The 22,925-nt window shown below is 40.8% G+C and overlaps 2 protein-coding genes across 2 annotated transcripts in view; both read left to right on the top strand.

Moving 5' to 3' along the window:
- The first annotated feature begins 6 nt into the window (after positions 1 to 6).
- Positions 7 to 16,150, top strand: bsg (basigin). Its single transcript, XM_034147861.1, has 8 exons — positions 7 to 262; positions 10,292 to 10,460; positions 11,410 to 11,498; positions 11,665 to 11,804; positions 12,024 to 12,300; positions 14,713 to 14,737; positions 14,830 to 14,902; positions 15,034 to 16,150. The coding sequence occupies exons 1-7, from the start codon at positions 199 to 201 to the stop codon at positions 14,888 to 14,890; spliced, it is 825 nt and encodes a 274-aa protein (XP_034003752.1). The 5' UTR covers positions 7 to 198; the 3' UTR covers positions 14,891 to 14,902; positions 15,034 to 16,150.
- A 1,183-nt stretch (positions 16,151 to 17,333) lies between these two features.
- hcn2b (hyperpolarization activated cyclic nucleotide-gated potassium channel 2b) overlaps positions 17,334 to 22,925 on the top strand; it is a 36,135-nt gene continuing 30,543 nt past the window's right edge. The window contains exons 1-2 of the mRNA XM_034147504.1: positions 17,334 to 18,148; positions 19,380 to 19,803. Coding sequence (XP_034003395.1) covers positions 17,334 to 18,148; positions 19,380 to 19,803 — 1,239 coding nt within the window. The remainder of the gene's footprint in view (positions 18,149 to 19,379; positions 19,804 to 22,925) is intronic.

Below are 22,925 nucleotides of genomic sequence, written 5' to 3'. Positions count from 1 at the left end.
CGCCTCTAAAGTATTACGTCACGTTTACGTGCTGATCAGGGCGTATGCGTGAGGTGCAACCAGAGGACGACATCAACTGAAACATTTCAGCGTCCACATCTCGCTGGAAGTTCAGAAGGAAAAGGAGGAAGAAGATTCCGCCCGTCGAATTAAACATTGTGTTTATTCGACGACTTAGTTAATACTTAATCATCCACCATGAACTTACTGTGGGCTGTCAGTGCCCTGCTGTTGAGCTGTTGGCGAGCCAATGCGTCCACAGGTAAGAATTGTTTGTCAGCCATGTTGGGAGAAAATGTATCGTTAGACTTTGCCCTTACTGGTTAACGCTAAGAACAGTAAACAATGGTTAATTCTGCTTCTTATTAGCCAGCGTTATGAAACGTATTTTCTCTGTCGAATATGTTTTCGCAGCTACAACTATTACGAAATGTAACCAGCGTGAATAGGAAACAGTCACGTATTAGAGCTAGCTGCATTGGGTTAGTGTTATCGCTATGGACACATTTAACGTTAGTCGGAAAATCCTTTCGGACGATTTACCAGGCCGTTGAGTGACAACACCATTTACATAACGTTGGATTTGTCTTTTTATCTGCCTCAGCTTTAAAGAAACGAGGTGAGATATTAATAAAATGTTAGCGGTGTAAACGGTCACAAGACGTTAATTTAAAGCGTATGGTGGTTCAGTAATGTTTGCTGTTGTCCACTGAAATAAATGACAGTTGCGTAACGTTGGTAAGTTATGGTAACCGTCAGTAATTATCGTTAACTGCTGTTTTCACGTTCACCCTGAGAGGGTACAATAGTAATTGTAGATCTTTAATAGGTTTCCTCACAGCATTTAAGGAACTGGAGCCTTGCTTTGTGACGTTAGAAGAGCCCCCCTGGGCATAGTTGGTGGTTTGTTCTGATAGACCGGCCATTGGTTGTCTTTTCTGTGAGCCAGTAACATTAGGCCCAATCAACATGATGCGTATCAGCTGTCACAATACAGTATTTGCAGCCGTCTGTCATTTTCTGTTGCAGTATTTGTATTACTATAGCAGGGGTGTCCACACATTTTCCCCTGAGGGCCACTCACCTAGAGATGATGTATTTTGCCTGATAAATTAAGTTAAAGTAAGCAAAATCAATCACATGTAGGTATATTATTCTTGATAATTGAATATGCTTAAAGAAAAAAACAGTCTCCCTCCCAGCTTTCCATTAAAAGGGTAGAGATGTTGTATTGAGGGTCTTAAAATGACCTGCCACTTGCCCTCCTTTGCCCCACTCTTTTTATGGCATGGGTTGCATTTGAATAACATTATTGTGCAAGAGCAAGTCTGTATTCATATATGAAGCTATTTTCTTAGTTACAGCAAGCATAATATATTTATTTTAGAAGTTCAATATAGGACAAGCACAACTTTCATATGTGGGCCATATTCCATTATACTTTTAGAATTTGCTTCGGGCCAATAAAAAATGGACGGTGGGCTGCAGTTTGGACACCCCTGTACTATAGGGTAGAGATGTTATATTGAGGGTCTTTGAATGACCTGCCGCTTGACCTTCTTTGCCCAACTCGTATGACGGCATGTGTCACATTTGAATAACATTGCTGTGAAAATAAAGCTATTAGTTACAGAAAGCACAATTAATTACCTGTTGGTTGCGTCACGTGACATGGGTGTCAGTATTGGCTATTATGGCAAATGACAGGCTTGGCTTATGCTCCTTTGGAATTGGGTGTGAGCCATATTTATGGGGATGCTTACTGCTTACTTCTGCCGTTAGCTGTGCATATAGCAGTTGTGTTTTACATTTTATAATAAAGCCACCTTCAAATTGTTACCCTAATGCCACATCTCTATGAACGATCATCCCTTAATGAGCTTGTAAGACTTTAAATATAATAGTGAACACATAGGACACCATTTATACGAACGGGAGTTATTCAGTTGTTGTAGTGCTTAGGATTTTGATGTCTGTTTTCATGAAATGTATGCCTTTTACGTAATTAAAATGGAATACTGTTGAAATGGGTTCATGCTTTCTGAAAGAGCACACTTCATAATACCCAAACTGAGTCATCTTCCTCTGTGTTTTGTCATTTAAAGGCTGTTAAGTGAGATGGGCAAGTAAAACACTGACACAATATTATGAAACTATTTTCTTAGCCAAATTTCCCCTTATTTGGTATGGTTTCCTAAAACACGGTTAAGAACATGTAACCGTGTTTTGCACAGAGTTGGTACCAGCAACCAGACGTTTAATGAATGTGTACGCGCATTAAAAAACCAGGAGCCCTCATGCCATTCATTGTTCCCGGTTTTGGTAATGACAGATATTCTAGAGCCTTTTCTGTGGCTTTACCTTTCATGAACAATGGGTTACAAGGCAGGCAGGCAGGCAGTTAAAACTACATTGAATGAAAAAGACAGGAAAAGCTTGTTTTTTGTCACATATTTAAAGTACTGGATGTTTGGTCCTAATAATTTGCTAAACAGTAGGAAATACAGACCACCATTTTAAAATCCCGGCTGCTCAACCTGTTTCACTCAAATTATTCTATTGCAGTCGGCACAGTAGCACAGACAGTGACAGGTTGTTGTATTTTGGTTGTGGGAGTTGACATACTACTGATAGTGTTGATAAATCTGTGTTCCACCACAACTGAGTGACTAAAAGGTTGGCTACTAGATCACTCTACACTGGAAACGGAAAGCTTGAAAAATCTGTTCATATTCAAAGGATTTTATGTTTGTTGAATGTGACAAGTATATGCCCCCTCCTCATAAGTTGTTTATTTCCAAACAGTGACCTTGTCCGAGTATTTGAAAGGCTGAAATGAACACATATCATGGCCTCTTAACAGTGTGCCTGTTTTCTATGGGTGTCATTGTTTGTGTTTTTTGCATGTTGCACCACTGGCATCCATTTTCTATTGGAACGGTTCTTGCATTGTACGAGGAGCAGGCTTGGATTTTCGTCATTTTAGGGGCAAGGCCATTTGGCCTTTGGTGTCACACATTTTTTTCAGGGCGCAAAGGCCACATGCCAGGGCACAAAGGCCATTGAGGGAAACATTTGGATTTGGAGCTTACAAATAAGTAACTTCACTTTCTGATAAGAAAAACACACGAATGACATGGAAAACAAATCACTTTTTTAATATCAATAATGTCAAACATTATATCATCATATAGGCCTATGCCTCCTTAGTATTACCGTATATAAAATGAAATGAATAATTAGTGTTTGGTATTTTTCCATCTACTACTTCTCCCATTCACAAATCCAAAATCAAATCAAAAAATCTAAAATTCTATTAATATGTAACAAATATATTCGCTGCTTTAATTCTATCTTTAGGACGTTGTTGTGAGTTTGGACAGAGCAGATACAGGTTAGTTTCTGATCGAATGGAGATCGCTCCATTCAGAGAACACGCATTTTAAAAGTTTTTCGCCTGCCGTCTTGTCTGCACACTTGTCAAAGCATGGTTTTTACTAACCGTTGTCAGTATTTAGTTACTTCGGCATCATTCTGAAACGTGTATTGCAATTAAATCACGGTAAAATAGGTTAATTTTGTCGTAGTTGGTTTCCACCACAGTATTTACATGGATATATATAAGCCCCGCCCCCTCTCCAGCGTGTCCTGTTTGAATGACAGGAGTAAACACAGCTGACAGCCGCGGTGAAACTCCAGCGGATGAGGGTCACACAGGCCATGGTGGCCGTAGGACGTACAATTATTTTCGGGGTTTCACGGCCAGACCGAGGGGCAATGACGGCATGGCCGCCGGTGAAAATCCTACCCTGACGAGGTGTGTTTCCCACATTTTTTGTTAGATTTTAGGTTGGGTGGACCTCATTTAAAGCACTTCGGTTGCACTTGACTGAGCTGTATGAAGGAATTATTTTTCTCAATTTATTTTCTGGCTAGACTTTATGCTCACGAATTGTAGTCTCATAACATACAAAATCCATTCCAAAATCCAATCCAAAGACCCCCCCTTGTAGGGGGTCCTGGGGCGTACTCCCTGGAAGAATGTTTCATGCATTTTAAAGTTAAATACATAAATATGGTGCTCTTTAACAGCTACATTTGCTCTTTGGTGGTTCCCATAGAGAAGTGTAAAACTATTTCGAATTTATTATGAAACTGTAGCGGGATAAATCAGACGATGGAGGGTTGCTGCTGTCTGGGTCACTAATGGAAATCACAGACTAGCTTTTCCTGTTCAGCTTAAACATTTCAATATACTTCGTCACCCAACTGTTGAGAGTGGCATGAGGATCACATGTTTTAAGCTTTGTGTGTACCCTTTGACTTTTTAATAGGATCAGTAAATTCCTGCTTGAGTTGTTTTTTTCAACCAACTCTTTCTCACTCTACAGTATGCTTTAAGGTTTTCAGGCTCTTTGTACATTGTTCAAGCAATTCACTTAATGTGAATCATACACAAAGGTAGAATATTAGCTATGGAATCTTTTTTCTGAAAGGGCTCCAGACACACTGAGCATGTTCTCATGTTAAAGAGCAGAGGGCTAAAGTTAATCATGTACTACAAAGTTGACCTTTTATGTAGTGCTGATGGAAGCCACCAAGCTTCCTTCATAGGTTACATGATATTTGAGAAGAGAACGAGGGTCTCGGTGAAAGTTATCTAAGTGGTCCTCTTTTGTTTTGTCTGATTGACTCTATGTTCATTTGTGGCGTTTTTATTCTTGGTTTTCTTCTGCTCTATTAGTTAAGGTTTTTATGAGTGGAGTTGAAAAGCTGGCCGTGCATTGGCCTGTAGCGTGATAATGGTATTTTCTTTTTGACCCCCTCCCCCCTGGCCACCACTGAGAGGAGAAACAAGTCCTCCCTGCCTATTATGAAAATACAGATCTTCAATTCTTGGAAGAAAACAAATGTTTAAGTTTAAAGTAAATCCATCAGAAAGGGATTTTGTAAGTTATGAGACTACAATTCGTGAGCATAAAGTCTAGCCAGAAAATAAATTGAGAAAAATAATTCCTTCACACAGCTCAGTCAAGTGCAACCGAAGTGCTTTAAATGTTTTACAATAGCCGCGTTCACACCGGAGTACTTTCACCGTACTTTTCGCGTTTTAGTTCCGTGAGTACCCCTTATGTCGCGTTCACACCAAAAATCGTACTTAATCTCGGGTACTTTTACCCCCATTTTTAGAGCCAGCTCAGAGAGCGTACTTTTCTGTGGGTGAAAAGTGCTCCAAAAGTTCCCCAGTGCTGATTGGCTGGGCGAATTGCAAACCACGCCCGTACAACTCTGAAAATGTTGTGTGGAGACGCCATTGTTTTTCCTCGCTACAAAAACACAACGCTCCGTGCGTTGTGTTTGTTTTTGAAAGCAGTTATGGCAAGCATCAAGAAATGATGAGGAGGTGTCGGCGCTTCTGGAGATCTACGCCGAGGAGGCGACCCAGGGAATGCTACTGAAGCCAGTTCGGTAGCTTTCACTCGACCTGGGAATTGTGCACAGCCGGCTAAATATAAAGAAACTCAGGACTACAAACGGCGGATTCAGTGGCCAACGATGACTACCCACGATGAAGGTAAAATCAACTACATGCACTGGGGTTTTAATCTGCACAATAATGGTCTCAGATGTACTTTTATTTGCTCAGTAGATCAAGCTAGCCATGCTAGCCATAATAGGCTAACACCGGTCCCGGCTAGCTACATCTAGCTAGCTAGATATTCTCCGCTGTATGAAAACGTTTTGACTTGTGAATAACTGTGCAGTGTTTCTGTAATTTGCTTCACTAACTCATGGCACTAATCGTCTGTTTCAGGCGAGGATGGACAACTCTCGGGATTGGAAACAAGTGAGCTTTGCATTCTAGATCACAGCGCTTTGTCGTCCTCCTTACCAGCAACCAAACGCAAAGGTACACACACTGTAATTTTGTCTTGAAAGAACGTTACGCATCGAACTGATGTTCACAATCATGTTTATTTCATAATATTCATCATATTTTATGTTTAACTTGCCTCAACAACATTAAACAAAGTTCAAGCATACATGAAGCACTCTTCAAAAAGGAACAATCCTCCGTGTTTGAACCTCTTAAATCGCTGCATAGCCGATTTATTTGGACTGGATTATCCCAGAGAGGCCAAACATTCTTTATAACACAGTTTCAGATTTGTGAAACCTTAATTCTATTTGTGAAAATAAAAAAAAGGGAGATTTCAGTGCTTTTTTTACATGTAGACCACATTAGACCAGGTCCTGATCTAAAACCACTATACCTACACTCATCAAATCTGGACTGGATTATCCCAGAGAGTCAAAAGATTCTTTATAACACAGTTTCAGATTTGTGAAACCTTAATTCTATTTGTGAAAATACAAAAAACACATTCCTAGTATGTTGTAAAACTACATGGCGACTAAACTTGTATATTGTATATTGCTTATTTTCCCCTCTTAGGAAAGCGGACACGGGATGCGAATTTCTTTGACACCGCCCAGGCGTTGGAGGACCGGCGTGCCGTGGTGAATGAGTCGCTGCGTGGAGATCAGATGGTGCTGTTCACCAAGGCCCAGGAAACGGAGGACAAGATGCTCACCTCGATGGAGCGCCAGGCAGCAGATGGAGCGCCAGCAGCACCAGGATGAAGTGTGGGCGCTGCGCCATGAGGAAGCGTCGGCGCAGCGGCAGGATGAGCGACAAACTGCATTTAATAACAGTTTATTTGGTATAGTTTTTGTAAATACTGACACACGACACACAACGTTGCACTAAGGTGTGCATGCTGCTGGGAATATCCCTACACCTGGGACAGTTTATTTTATATTGTTATTACTGTTATGACTTTATTTTATATATAATGTTTACTGACATGTACAACTGACACTTTATTTACATTTAAAATTGTTCTATTTAATGTTATGTCTTGAGAGTGCAATAAAGAAAACCGACATGGCGATTAAGCTTATTTCTCCTGACACTTTATCTTTTGTGACCTGTGTAGCATCCTATACATCACATGTAAGTGATTATTCTGATACCATCATGTTTCATCGGTTATAAACTGGCAAAGCTTTATTTGTCATTTATTTATCATCAATGTTGCAACCTTGTGGGGGAATGGCAGGGGCACATACACAAATATGACAATTTATATAATTTTAAATATTATTTGACCTAAACTTTTAATTCCCCCCATTTCACACAACACAACATGGAGTCCACTATGGGCCAAAACTAACATGTATGTTTGCATAGTGTTTATGGCAGACGGATGCAGTGGGTCTCAGGAAGATATATAATAAAGGTGGGTTTGCTGCTGAGACTCCCTACAGCTGGGAGTTTATTTTATATTGTTATTACTGTTATTATATAGTACAACTGACACTTTATTTTATATTGACAATGTTTACTGACATGTACAACTGACACTTTAGTTACATTTAAAATATTTCTATTTAATGTTATGTCTTGAGAGTGCAATAAAGAAAACCGACATGGCGATTAAACAGATCCTGTATCAGTTTTTCTTCTTCTCTTGTTTTGTAGCGGGTTGCAAACAACTTTAAGGTGCTTACCGCCACCTACTGTACTTGTAATCTTCCCTCAGGGAAAAGTACTCCGGTGTGAACGCGATCTGTACTAAGTACCCTGGGGTTAAAAGCGCCAGGGCTCTTAGTGCCGGAACTAAGTACAGGAAAGTACTTGGTGTGAACGCGGCTCTTGTAAATACACCAATGGCAAATGCTGAATGTTAGCGCCTCTCAGTGGGGATTGGAAAAATAGGTGTTAGCACAGTTAACACCCTTACCACTGTTGGATGTCACGAGGCAACAGCCCGAAATGTTTGCCTGTCCAAGGCTTTCATGGATTCTTGTTAACATGTGATATGTTTTTCATTTGAAGCTCATCTGTCTTTTTCTTTATATTTCATTCATTCCACATTGCTTTGATTTCATGGGAATGCTATTGGATGCTTTTAATGTTTTGTCTTTGTCTTTTTATGCTTTAACTCTTTTGGGGATGCCTTGATCAAGATTGACATTTATTTTTCAATAATTGCTAATTCAAGTACTTTTAAAGCCTTTTAAACGAGTATCACACTGACATGTAAAATCCCTACTTACTGTAAAGTTTTTAAATATAAAAAACATCAGCTTGGCTCATCCGTAATTACCACTTTAGGTTGCATTTGTTATTTGTCAGAGTGCCAGAAACTAATATTTTATTTAACAAATTAACTTGTGGAAAATTATGCTTTGTTCTCTGTTCTTCATTTCATAATATTCATTTCATTTGTGTTCTATTAACTTTGTCTCTTTTTCTTTCTTTTTTCTGTATGCTTGTCTTTGTTCTATCACGGCCTTTTATCACCAATCCATTAAATCACATGGCTTGCTTTAAACCCATCGCCTTTAAACAATACTTACAATCTCTGTTTGCTGGGCTGACTGTACACGTTGCTCAGCGGGATTTATCAAATCCCCCTTGTCTCAGATGAAACTGATCAGTGACAGTGCAGAGCTGCACTGTGAAGTGGTTGGGAACCCCATCCCTGAAGTGCAGTGGTGGTTTATACAGGGTGAAGAGCCCAACGAGACCTTCACCCAGCTCTTTGACGGAGCACATGATGACCGTGTGCTGATTAATGCCACATATATAGCACACGCCACTAGCACCCTTCACATCTCTAGCCTCAACCTCAACGACTCGGGCATGTACGAGTGCCGAGCTTCCAACGATCCTGACCGTAACGATCTGAGGAAGACGCCAAAAATCAAGTGGATCCGCTCGCAGGCAAACATTATTGTGATTGAACGTGAGTGGCAGAGGAAGCATGAGGAGACTCCGGTCAAAGTAGCTTGGCTGTTCTCTCCTCATTACTGAAGTCCTGGACATTCAGCTCCTGTTCCACTCCCAAGCCTCCTAGTTCCACTCCCAAGCCTCCTAGTTCCACTCCCAAGCCTCCTAGTTCCACTCCCAAGCCTCCCGGTTCAATACCCTCTCCCTCTACTCTCCTCAAAAGCTCCAAGGATGTCCTGTAGTTGTGTCCGAGCCTGGTCATAGAGTTTGGCTGGGCTTTTCCCTAATCCTGTGTTACCTGACACAAAACTGTTTAATCTGATGCCTTTTTTTTCCCTTGTTTCAAGCAATAGGTACCACAATGATACAGTTTTAAAATATAATACTGGTCATAAGGTTGAACATGTGCAAGTGGCTCCTGCAGGAATATTATTCCATGTGAGCAACAATGATGATTTAATCTTTTAAAGACAAACAAAAAAGGGGTGTCAGATTTCTTGATTAGCATTTCTTCTTCGTAGACATTAATTAAAGCTATCATTTTCCTTAATAGGTACTAACATTGGCAGTGCCCCCTTTATTTATGCTTTTAGACCATCCCTGTGGCTTATAGCATACTAAACTGTATGCACAGAAGATGGCAACTAATTATTAAAAATCTCAGTCATGGGCTATCTTTCTGCCTTGTGCTCCAGTATTATTTTTCTCACTTTGAAAGATTGGTCAAGCTGTTTAAGCAAAACAAAATATGTATTATTATAAACCACATTTGTTGCATCTTCTGCGTATTTATTTAAATACATTTTCCCCATGACCTTGAGGACTACTGTATCTGCTAGATTTCCAGTACAACTCCTATTCTATCCTCTGTTCTACTGTTGGTGGGACAGATCACCCCAATTAGGGGAGCTCTTTCCTACTTTCTTGGAAGTTCAGTGAATTTGTGTAGAGCCTGTAATTTTGTCACATTGATATCTTGGTTTCATTTGTGAGAACAGATTTGTTTTGCTTTTCAAATTTGGTAAGTTGAAAGTGATGCCTTGGTAATTTTTTTCACTTAACACTCAACAGTCACCTCGACTAAAACCCCAATCTATTTACACCCTGGCATGAGCAAGATGTTTTTATTTCTTTGCTCACAAATTAATGTGGGCATAAGGCTGTCATGTACATGATAGGCCCTGTTACATTTGAGCTAAAACAATCTCTATTTTCTGTAAGGACAATGCACTTAATGCTAATGATACATTTGCAATACGTTCAGGGATGAAGTATAAAGGCATTAAGACGGCCATTCTGCCCTGAAAGACAATAACTGCACACCAAAGTGCAGATACTATATTTTGCTCGTTTTTCTAGTTGCCTCATGAAAATCACACTAGTTTTACCTTTTTTAGGGCAGCATTGATGTCTAACCTTGTCATAAGCTGGAATTCAACCATTTTAGAAAAGGGTGTTAATATATTCTTTTTTCTCTCTCTTCATCTTAAGCTCCAAACATCATTACCGAACCCTCTGAGGTCAGCAACCAGACCTCTGCAGTCCTCAGCTGCAACCTGACGGAGACCACCCTCCACATCAAGGGCTCCCACTGGGTCTACAATGGCAAACTCATTGAGGGTTCCAAATCCAAGGAAGCCACGGCATACACAATCCTCGAGTAAGTAGCTATATCCCCCCCATAGTGTGCCATATGGGCATATCTGCCCTGCAGTTACTACGGCACAATAAAGGAGCTCATCCTCTGGTTGTTATGTATATGTCCTTTGTCTTGAAACTGGTCATTAACATGCTGTTTTCCACTAGCTTGTATTGAAGAACAATGTTTTCCATCACTCACCAGCCAAAGGTGACTGGTTAAATTTGAACATTAACTAGCCATCTGGCCACTGGACAAAAACGTTAATATATCACCAATTGAGCCAACGAATCATACAAGAAGATGTCGAGCAAGATGCCGGCTGGATTCAATTAAATCTAGAAGATATTTAGTCAATTCCCAGCCTAAAAGTGTTGGCTTTGCGTGTCTTGCTCCAGTCTTTTTGCTCTGATTCTAATGCTGTCCCTTTCTGGCTCTCACACTACAGTCAGTATCCATCCTCATCCTCTGTTCTCTCTCTCACTTGCACGTTTGTGTGTCTGTTGTCCCCCCCCCCCCCTCTCACTACTTTCTCTTCCTCCCTGGCTGCCTCCATTAGCAGCAAAGCTAGAGGCGCCATTCAGTGCTCTTGATTATCAGAGAGATGGACCGTGCAGTCGTGCAGCTTTGCCTGTAGTCTTGGCAGCGCGGATAAGCGCTCCTAGCAGTGTGCTCACTTGCCATGACCTTAATTCCCCGTTAGAGAGAGCGGGCAGAACTCTACGGGACAGCAGCACCGAACAAAGCGGGATTGTGATTACCAGGGGAAATTTGAAATATTTGTTGCATGAACAAGCAGCTTTATTTGTAACCCCTGGCCACTGAGCATTAACGGGCTTCTGTTGAGAATGTTTACTCACTAATTGGATAACTAATCGCTGCCACATGAAAGTGTTTTCGGAGAGTCTTTTAAAGTCACCACCTGTTTGCAAAGAGTAATGGGATCCCTCATTCTTTTTTCTTTCAATAGTTTGAAAAAGATCAACCACAATTTTGCTGGGAAGTATGAATGTGTGTTCCTGACCGAACCAGAGGTGAAGCAGACTATTGAAGTCAAAAGTGAGTTCATTCATTAATATCACAGATCAACGTTGCATTCATCGATAGTTTTAATGTCAATTCAACTCTATTTTGACATGTGGGAGCATGTGAATTGACATTGGCAGACTACTGCGCTCTCAGGTTGCCATTCTAGTTTGATGATGTGTTTCTCTTCTTGCCGTAGTCCTTCCCCATGTTGTTGCCTACAAGCACTCCGAGCACGGCAATGAGAATGACATAGGTGTGATGGTGTGTCTGAGCCACGGCTACCCACTGCCCACTGACTGGACCTGGTTCAAAGAAGTAGAGGGCAGCCCCCCAACGGTATTTGTTTCTTAAGCTTGGATTATCTTGAAATGATTCATGTTAATTATCCCCTGTACTGAACCCAGATAACGTGCAAATAACATCAGTCAACTTAAATATTGTGATTTCATTTTTCTTTTATTTCCAGTACTTCTATTGTAAAATAAAAGGAAATCATGTCAAATACCTGTCTTGCATTTTGCATTACTAACTTATTAATTAAAAAATACCCCTCAGCCTATCATCAACGGCACTACCGACAAATATGAGATCAAGAGCACCCCCAACAAGACCACCCTGACCATCAATGACCTGAGCATAGAGAACGACATTGGGGTCTACAGCTGCTCTGGAACCAATGAACTGGGCACCAACACTGATAAGATCCACCTGCGTGTGCGCAGTCGCCTGGCCGCTCTGTGGCCCTTCCTCGGCATCGTGGCCGAGGTCATCATCCTGGTGACCATCATCTTCATCTACGAGAAGAGGAGAAAGCCCGATGATGTCACTGACGGTACGTACGCCATGCTGCCTACACCACTATATACTACATCAAACCGTAAACATTGTTGAGACAGACATTAGCCTTCTTATTCACTTTTAAGAAACATTGTGTCTACGACAATGTATGCTGTCATAAAGTCCGATAAATCGGCTAAGAAAATTGCAATCGATGCTTCTTTAGTCCTAGGTCCTCTTTAATCTTCTAACTGACGTCTGAAGCCTACACAACTCCACCAGTTTTTGGTGTGAAATAATGACACAGGTTTTGAAAAATACCCATATATCATGAAAAGATAGGTTTCAAATTGGCTGTGGTAAAAATAACCACCAGTAGACGGTAATTTCCTACTTGTGCTCAACTTCTCTTGATGCGTGACTAAAGGAATTTAAAGTAGCCTCTTAAAAGTCCTTCAACTTTCAACAGGAGAAAAGGGCATCAAACTGTAGGCATTGTTTATTTGACTATGAGTAGGAAAGATTGAGTGCCCCCCAGTGGAGTTCAGAGACCGTTGGGGCAAAGCGTTTTTCTTTAAGTCAGAGATACAAAGGCTGTAGTTGCATGCATTTATTATGAACCCTTATTGTCTATTATTTGTATTTTTTTTTAATTATGACCAGATGTTAGATTCCCCCTTTTTGTGTAAACGATCTGTGATAGAAACTATTATTTTTATTATTTACATTTTTACTTCTCTGTTCGCTGCTGATTTTGCATTTTGGTAAGTGGACAAAACTGCATGTCAGACTGAAGTGGTTGAGCTGAGATGACCGCGTGGAAACAAAAAGCAATGGGAGTCTGAATGATCTGCTTTTCATAGTCACCACTTCTAAGAGGAATGTGATGTGCTCAAAGATTTGGTCACTCTTTCACTGGCCCTGCAATCAGAGCGAGCTTCAAACATTTTCCTTCCACTCTCTATTGACCCTTTTTAAAACCATGTGTTTGAGCCAATGAAAGAGTCAAATGAGACACATAAGCTAGTGTAATGGTTTGACATGAACACGTTGAGAATTTAGAGGTTCAAGCATTCTGTCTGCATGCCCTCCGCATCTTGTACTTTATGCATGAAAAAGAATAGGCTCTCCTCAAGGTCGGTACTTCATTTACATACGTCTCATTCTCATTGGCCACAGAAATGGGGTTTCTTTGTCAATATGTACTCTTGCTCTGGTACACGCCAGGTTGTGTGTTAGCTATGTCAGTTTTCAAAGTGTTAACTGCTTTCATATGAATACAGCCAATGCAGTGTTCCTCTTGTGTCTTTTGCTTGTATTGCATGAGCCTCTGTGATGCTAGGGACGACTCTGCACAATGTACACACATTTTGATTCATGGGAGTTTAAATATTATAAAGCCAATAAAGAGACATACGGCAGTCCTTTGGGTGACATTTAGTAATGTGTTCTTTATATTAACACAACCAGGGAATGTAGTTTTAACATTTGCTACTATCATCTGTGACCTGCTCTATCGAAATCAGTCGCATTGACCCGAAGACACATTTTGAGTTGTATACACTGTTGGAAAGAGGAGATTCCTAGCTTTCTAATGATATCAGGATTGTTGTTATACTCCAAATATTAAGCAAAATATGTCACATTCTATAATGACTGTCACCGAGTCATCATTTTGAGAAAAAGGCCTTCAAAGTTTCCTCTTCTCTGGAATCCATCGATCTGATTGATTATTAGCAAATGATCAAAATAGTCCGGAGGGAAAATATTTTAGTTTGGATTACTGGTCTGGGGGAAGCTTGCGAGTGTGTGAGTGTATGTGTGTGTGTGTGTTTGTGTATTTTTGCGTTTGTGTGTGTATTATGTTTGTTTCCCGGGGAAAACACTCACGAGAAACACCGGCTGTTGTTATGCCTGCTGTGACGTCAAGTTACTCCGTTCTCCGCTTGTAATTATGCCGTTACAAGCTTCATAGTTGTATTTATCATCTAAATTTGCCGAAACAAGTTTAATATTCTGAAAGCCAAGACTTTGTTTATTTGAAATCAGATGAAAACAAACTGTAACGGACCCTGCCGTGTTATCTATGATTACTATACGCCTTACATTCATAATTTCAGCCGGAGGGAGGGGGGGGCGGCGGCGCTACGGAAGAGCAGGGTGGCGAGTGAGAGCTGTCTTCTTCCCTTTACAAGCTTCAAAAATGTATTTATCGTGTGATTTTGGAAATAAAAGTTTCATATTCTGAAAGCCAAGACTTTGTTTATTTAAAATCAAACAAAACACCCGAACCCCGAAAAACTAGTTTTTTTACGCAAATCCACGTTTATTTTGAAATGAGCCGTTGCGACTTCCGACTGATTTCGATAGGGGAGAGGCATGTCTTGCTCACACCAGTAACACATGAAACTGTTATTGATAACTGACTTGTTTTTGTTTTCTTCATTGACCGGTTACTGCTGTGCAGATGAGGACTCAGGATCTGCTCCTCTGTAAGTACAGTTAGCAACTCACCAACTTCATTTTCTCAAGATTTTGTCTTTTATCGATAACTCATGCTTGCCTTTATGTATTTTTTTTTCAGGAAGAGCAACTCTACTGAAAATCACAAAGACACGAATGTTAGACAAAGGAATTCTAATTAGAAGCTGAAAGAGGTGCGTAAAAGTTATTACTTAAATTAAACTATAATTAGAAAAAGCATGTATTACTTCCCCACTCTGTATATTAAAAACAAAATGGAGACACCTTTTTTAATTCTTCATCGTGCAACTTTTCTCTATCCTAGATGGACATCCAGACGGCGGTCCAGGACTCAGCTGTTGTGGCACATTATACCGTGCACCCTGCAATTTGAAGAACCTTTTTGTGCTTGGGTGTTAATGTTTTAAGAAACTGACTGATTTCCTTTTTAGTTTTCTTCTATATTCTTCTCCACATTGTGCAGCCACAGAACATAGTGTGAAGTCTTTTCTGCTTGAGGCCGCTGGGCAAATATTGCATGAGTGTAAATTACCGGTATAGCAAAGTGTGTGTTTGTTGTAAAATCATTAGACAGTTCATGTGAAGAATGCCTCTTTGTGGTTATTTTCTGTTAATGCTGACGCTTCCTTCACTGGCCTCACAGTTGTCGGTCTGTGCTTTTTATATTCTCCAATTTGGAACACTTCTTTATAAAACAGCACAAGTCCTGTTGTGAGGAAAACTTTTTTGATCCTAAGCACTGCCATTTATTATCAAAACAACAAGAGTGCGTTTTAAATCATCCTAAGCAGAGTTTCATACTTTGCCTTTACAACCACTATTTATCTTTTGTGTGCAAATGTGACACTTCAAAGGAAAATCAGACATTCTTCCGATTTTAAGGTCTTTAAGGTTTTGTTGCCATAGGAATTTACAGTTCTTTAAGTGGGAAATCATTTGTCCTTTTTAAAATCAAGCTTTTATTTTTCTGTTAACATATTTTTTACATTTTTAGTTTTTGTCACTTGTGTTTTTGTTCCTAATCTCACATCCAGAGTAAAAACATATATTCTTAAGGACTAAGTGCAAGAGATGTAACACTTGCTTATGTTGAATGCAACTTGAATACAACACACTCATGTTTGATTTAAGTACAGAAGATAAACACTTAATTGGATGTTTTTATTTCACTCGATCAGATCGGAGATGAGACAATTGTGTGAGATTGTTGGACTGTTGTCTCTGTTAACTTCACTGTGTAGATTATGCAGAAGCCATATGTTCCATTTAACCGGATTAGTGTTGTGATTGGATATTGCCATTTCAGAGTTACACAGAGAAAAAGATCTAGCCAGAATTGTGTGAATTGTTGTACAATCCATGTAAATGGAACACCATCTGTTGTACAACTCACAGAAACTGAATAAAGGCATTCCATTTGACATGCTTGTTTGTTGACTTTCTTACATTTTTCTCAGATCAAATGGTGACTAAGGTCAAGAAGCACTGTGTTTAAGGAGAGCCTTATCATTATTTGTTTGTAGGATTTATCATTGTCTTAAGAATGACCTATTACACAAACAGTTACTGCTATGAAAATGTGTTTTTGAGAATAAATCTAAAGCATGTCATCAGGCCTGACATCCAAATGCTTTATGCCTTTTAGCCTGTCTATGATCTGAGAAGGAGAAAAGCTCTCTCGACTGTTTTGTGCCTCAACAAATGCACACATATTTCCCCCCCAAAAACGTTGAGGGTTGTATTATTAAACATGGAGAGCACATCATTTGTAAGAACCCCACTCCAACAATGTTTTTGGTGCTTCATGGGCACAAATATGTAACAAATAAAGATTGAAATGAGCTCAACCGTGCTCTTATATTGAAATGACCTTGTATGAATGATAGTTATCTTTTAGAATCAGAATTATCTTGGCTAATGTCATTACGAATGTATTATTTGTTTATCGGAGGACTGGCATTTTAGGAGGCTTGATAGTGTGCAATGTGTATATTTCTCCACAAGGTGGAGCCATTTGACCAATAATCTTGAACCCTTGACCCCTGACTGTTAACAAAAAGCAACAGGCTGCTGTAAATACAGCCTCTCTGAGAGGAAAGCCTACATCTGCAATTATTATGGATCACCTGACCAGGGATTACAAATGATTGGCAGATGGTCTACCTGGGATCAGCTGTGCATGACAACAGATGGAGACCTTGATAGTTTCTGATGACCTTCATCTGTCACCTCTGTCCTCCCTATCCTTGCTCAGATCAGGTGAGCATATATTTGTGATTATTAATTAGATAGGAGTTTTCTTAATTACACTGTCAGGTTATTTTGTCCACATAGGTTCTTCAATATTACCAGGTGTTTACGACCTAAAGGTGTGGTCTCTTGCTCTCTCTCTCTCTCTCTTACACACACACTATTTTTCTAACAGCAGCCAAGTTGCAGCCATAGCAACGCCACCGGTGCTCTGTTATCCTAAATTGGTGTGTGTGGAGAGCACAGGCTGCTGTTGAACTCCTCACTCACTCTCTCCGCCGCCGCCCAGTCTGCCAGGTTCAAGGTACGGGGAGTGTCTCTCCGTCTGTCCCTCTTCTCTTGGTTCCGCCTGTGATGGACGAGGCGGAGGACGGCGAGGAGGAGCCCAAATTCCAGCAGCCCAGACCGCCTCAGGTATACAGTTTGGATCATGGGAGCTGTGGAGGAACCAAGATGAAGAAATTTACGCCAGGAGGCGGAGCCGCGTCCATTGCGCGTAAAAACTCCAACAACAATGAGCAGTGGCTCCTGCAAGAGGACGAGGACTCCGGACCTGTCGGTGCCAGTGGCAACACCACCTCTGCGCTGCTGTGCCGGAGGGATGCTGATGCAGGGGGCGCGCTCCTAGAGGCAGGCGTGACAGGAGAAGGAGCCTTCGTTATGATATGCAACAAAAACGGAGACTGTAGAAGGGACCCGGCCAGTTCAGGGAGCCTCTCCTCTCTCATCTCCCGGCAGGAGAGGAAAACAGATGGAGTAGTGTCAGCTGAAGACGGGAAGGGACAGTTTGCAAGTATGGACGGCTCCATCACTTCAGTGGGGTCCCTGACACAGGGGCCGGTCGCCGAGGTCAAGACCGGAGCAGCGATGGAGAAGAAGGACTCCAGAGTTTCCTTCTCCAACGCCGCAACTAAAGGACAGACTCCGAGTCAGCAGTCGAGAAATTCAGTCACATTTTCCAAAGCTGAGGATGGCTCTCAGATAGTTCCGGATGATGGAGACCTCAGGGGGAATCAGACTTACATGCAGCGGCAGTTTAGCTCCATGCTTCAGCCCGGAGTTAACAAATTCTCCCTGCGCATGTTTGGCAGCCAGAAGGCAGTGGAGAAGGAGCAAGAGCGCGTAAAGTCAGCGGGTAATTGGATTATCCATCCATACAGCGACTTCAGGTATGGGTCAAATTGAGTTAGATTCTTAAACACATACTCTTATATTGAATGGTGTTCATACAGTAGAAGATACAGATCCCTGTTTGACATTAGCCAACTGTGCGGTTGTCTACCTTCTCTAACTTTATGTAAAATAAGAGAGAACATATGATAGAATAGTCATTGTATTCAGGTATTCATAAATCTTCTTTGGGATTAAAATCCATATCTATCCCTTCATTTTAGAATATCTGAGAAAACCTGAAACTTGCATTAAGAGGGGTATAATCTGATCCATGACAAACACTGTGAAAAAAAAATATTATGGCAACTAAAATGTCACACAATTATAACGAGCACATTTCCTCTAAAAGGCTTTGTTTAATGAGTTTCCTATTACAGATTAACTTGATGTGAAGTCTGAGAAGTTACATCCTTGAGTTTGAATGCTCAAAATTTGTATTAAAATATTTTATAATATAATGTTGGTTAGTGTTTTTTGGGGGACTTATGTCAACATTCATGACTCAGCAGCACTATCCAGTCAGCTCAATCTTCTTTGTAGGCTCCCACTAACATCCATCGGATACTTTTTTGTAACTATTAATCTGCTATTTATGTGCTTGATTTAATGTTTGCTGTGTTACAAAAAATCAGTTTCTTGAGGCTCAATTTGACATCTTCCTATTTGTCTAAGCCAGCATTTCCAAGATATTCATTTTAAGATCACATAACACAAACATGCAGCAACACTCACATTGAGATTACAGGAACTAGTGTTTTACATTTAGAAGAAAGGATAGGCCGATTGTCAAAATAGTTGTTGGTTGGTTCTCTGTTGATGTACTGTCTCGGCTCTTAAATGAAAGGCGTCACTCTTATAATGTAGCTCTTAACTACAGGTCGATTGATTTAGTATGACTAAGCATTTCAGAGGGGTTGTTTTGGACTAAATGCAAACAACTATAAATCAGAAATGGAACATTAGTGCTGGAATAACTGCTGACGCATCCTCCATCAGGAGCATTACTGATATGGGTGTCTGTGTCTTTTGTTCTTTGTGTTGAGATGAAGTGCACCCGGCTTATCTTTCCTGTTCTATTCCTGTCCTTCTGCTTGTCCTTGGCGTGACCTTGAATTGAGTTAGATGGCATAGGTTACCTCATTAGGAGAATACAGTGCACTTAAAAAACAGGCATTTCAATACAAGATCAGCCATTTGTCACTTCTCCCCACTGTTCTACCCTAACAGGTTCTACTGGGACTTCACCATGCTGTTGTTCATGGTGGGAAACCTGATCATCATCCCCGTGGGTATCACCTTCTTCAAAGACGAGACCACGGCTCCCTGGATCATCTTCAACGTGGTTTCTGACACCTTCTTCCTCATCGACCTGGTGCTGAATTTCAGGACCGGCATCGTGTTCGAGGACAACACCGAGATCATCCTCGACCCCAACAAGATCAAGAAGAAGTATCTGAAGAGCTGGTTTGTGGTGGACTTTGTCTCGTCCATACCTGTGGATTATATCTTCCTCATCGTGGAGAGAGGGATGGACTCGGAGGTGTACAAGACGGCCCGGGCGCTGCGCATTGTCCGCTTCACCAAAATCCTCAGTCTGCTGCGACTGCTGAGGCTGTCCAGGCTCATCCGTTACATCCACCAATGGGAGGAGGTAAGCTCAGATTCAACTTTTATGATCCAATGAAAGGGTTTGTTTGTTACTCTGACCACACAGGGACAAAAGCCTTAGGTTGGAAACTGATCTTTATGATTTGATTTGAGATATATAATATATTGGAGCAAATACACAAGGGAAAAATACAGCATGAGCACCACTTTTGAGGATGTTGTGCTATATTTAGTAAAAGGAAGTTGTTATGCTAATCTATTCCATCTGTACAGCTGTCTCTGTCTGTTACTAGACTGAAATTGGGTGATATATGGGCAGATATTTCATATAAATAAAACATTTTGGTGATAATACATCAAATGTTATCACTCAATCATTTTGTTAAATATTTGACAGTAACAATAAATGTCATATACATCTACTTTAATTACTGTAGCTGTCAAAATAGGATAGCAGCAAACATTTTCTTACATTCAAAAATTGAAATAGAAAATTGAATTCCCGTTCCTTTTTGGTTGATAGGTACATGATATAAACCGATATATCGGATAAGCAACACCGGCCAATATATACAAATCCCTGAAATATTGGAAGTTGAGATTTGTTTATTATGAATCCATATTATATACTGTCAAGGGTCTATTAAAATAAGTCTTAACTTATTCCTGCCCCTGATCACAGCCACCACTGCTGTGTTACTGATCACTGGCGTTTCAGTGAAGAAGTAAGCTGCAGTTTGGTTATGACAGAGTATTCCCCCATCACTTTGATTTGTGTTTGCTCATAAAAAGAGAGTCTGACTGTGCTCCAATTAATAATACAATATTGGATTCCAGGTCAGTGTTTTGTTTATACGTCAAAAACAATCCTCCCTATAATTACTTCCTGACACTCAAAAACAGAGAGTTTACCTTGTTGTATAGCAATAAGCCGGATAGCTGAATAATAGCTCATTATATCCCAGTGTAGTGATGTAGTTAAGAATTCATTAAATATTAATATGTGCCTATCAGTGGGAAAGTGAAGAGGGATTTCCCCAGGAATGAACACAACCATGGGAGACACTAATTGGCTTTTTATTTGTTCTCATAACAACAGATACATTTTTCCCATTTCAATAATCGTTTTAATGCAACATTGCAACTACACAAGCTTTCTGATCTCATCATATATCAGGGAATGCATCGTATACCTATTTAAATAAACACAATCTACCCTGGCCTTCTAGGTGCTTGTGTATATAAACATTTGGACTGACCAAGCATCCCTGAATAGGATTGTGTGCTCCGTCGCGCTGAAAGTAACCACTGCTCTTCTGATTACAGAGTGATAATTTGAGCTCCAGGAGAACCCTGATTACTGAATCAAACATTCACAACTGAGCGCTGATTTTCTTCGACTCAGCCCTGCTCTGATCCGCTTATTCCAGCCGGGCTCTGCTCAGCTCGATACGAACGTGGCTGGCTGTGTTTCCTCTCAGCTCAGCTCGGCTCAGATCGGGGTTTCCTCAAAGATCATCTGTAATCATTTCACCGTTTAGCTCAGCTGCTGTGGGCCGACCGAGTGTCCAACTGTGCTCATATTTAAAAAAGAACGACCATGTTGTGTACTTTTTAGACGTGATGTTTGAATCGACTGGTGTGTGTGCTTGTTGTACAGCCAACAGAGAGGCAGAGATAAGCGTTGTCGGGAAGTAACAAGAGCAATTTCCTGACACAGGAAGCTGATATCAAAGCTCTCCACTTGCTGGGATGCCTTTTTCATGAGCCCGACAATAATGCTGAATGGGTGGAAGCAGGTGTGTATGCATGGGAGCAGAGATTAGCAGTGGGAGTTATATTCATCAGATTCAATATTTATCTTTAAACGTTGTCATTTGAATCGCCAGGATCACCGTGTCATTGACGATGTGCATCAGACAGGAGTAGACAGTTCTTTATCTGTGTTGCTCAGACTGTGAGTAGTGGTCACAGTAATGTGCTCTGACCCAGATTGTGGTCTGACAGTGACACATGGCCAGGTGCTGTTCAGGTGTCGGGGGGGGGGGGACATTAGTCCTGGAGCCTCATTAATCATGATGGGAATGCTTCCTAATCACAGGGCAAGGCCTCACAGTGTGATTCGCGTTCTCCCTCTCCAAATTAGCTACGTCCATTATGCGAGGAAAAAGTGTCAGTATCTGCAATGTACAAGGGGGAGGAGAAACCTACACTACTCAAAATAAGTTTGATTTCATTTTGAATAATGATGTACCATCCTTTACCAAGTAGAGACACCTTGATGTTGAATATATGGAGATGTTCTTTGTTAAGACAGCAGATGCAATTGTCAAGAGCATTTAAAGCACTTTTCATGTAAATTGCACAGAAAAATTATTCATGGGATTTGGCAAACGCACATCATTAGAGAAGGAGTGTGAGCTAGAATCATGGACATCAGTGCATCGAGTTTAAAATGTGTGTCGGTCTGTGTGGACGGAGAAATATGTTAGACCAGTCGGCTTCAATCAAATTGTATATTTAAAACAGAGGACCCTCGCACACAGTGTATGGCCTAGTTCACATGTAGGACAGCTCTCTAGTCTCAAGTGAGACTTTGTTTTTGATATAAGAAATAATCAAGCCAGGCCCATAAAGCAGGACTTTCCAGTATATTATATATAATATTTGACATACATCCACCATCTGGCCTACATCCCCTCTAAGATCAAACTCTTTCCCTTCTGAGAAACAAACTTTAGCTTATGATTCAACAAAGCCTCCAGTCGGCCAGCTAAGCATGGCTCTGACAGCAGTGCATTGGAGTTAACCTACTCTCTGCTCACATGGTGGTATCGGCCTGGCCAGCAGCCAGCAGGAGCCGCAATGAGTGGTGTTTACAAAGCTGTGACCACAACACCATGCTCCACACAGATGAGCCTCCATACCTGAGGGGAGTAAATCTGAGAAGCAGCAGAGAGAGGCCGACCGGGCGGCTGGTCAAAGCTTTATCAATGTCTTCATTCATAACACAAACTCTTGTTCATTTTCCCCGACTGCTTTAAATGTGTAAACCCCCAAACTGACACTATTGTTCTTCTAAGATTGATGAGGAATGACATAGCATTCATTCCTTTGTTACTCATTATTATTGACATCATCATCTCCTGTTTTAACTATTTAAGT

The sequence above is a fragment of the Trematomus bernacchii genome, unplaced genomic scaffold (genome assembly GCF_902827165.1).
Source record: "Trematomus bernacchii unplaced genomic scaffold, fTreBer1.1, whole genome shotgun sequence".
NCBI classification, from domain to species: Eukaryota; Metazoa; Chordata; class Actinopteri; order Perciformes; family Nototheniidae; genus Trematomus; species Trematomus bernacchii.
This window is presented reverse-complemented; position numbering and strand designations above follow the sequence as displayed.

What these genes read in the sequence shown, in the direction of transcription:
- bsg (XM_034147861.1), top strand. Translation starts at nt 199, where the DNA reads ATGAACTTACTGTGGGCTGTCAGTGCCCTGCTGTTGAGCTGTTGGCGA. An exon ending in GCCCGATGATGTCACTGACG is followed by an intron (nt 12,301 to 14,712) that starts GTACGTACGCCA and finishes ACTGCTGTGCAG; the next exon opens with ATGAGGACTCAGGATCTGCT. An exon ending in GACTCAGGATCTGCTCCTCT is followed by an intron (nt 14,738 to 14,829) that starts GTAAGTACAGTT and finishes TTTTTTTTTCAG; the next exon opens with GAAGAGCAACTCTACTGAAA.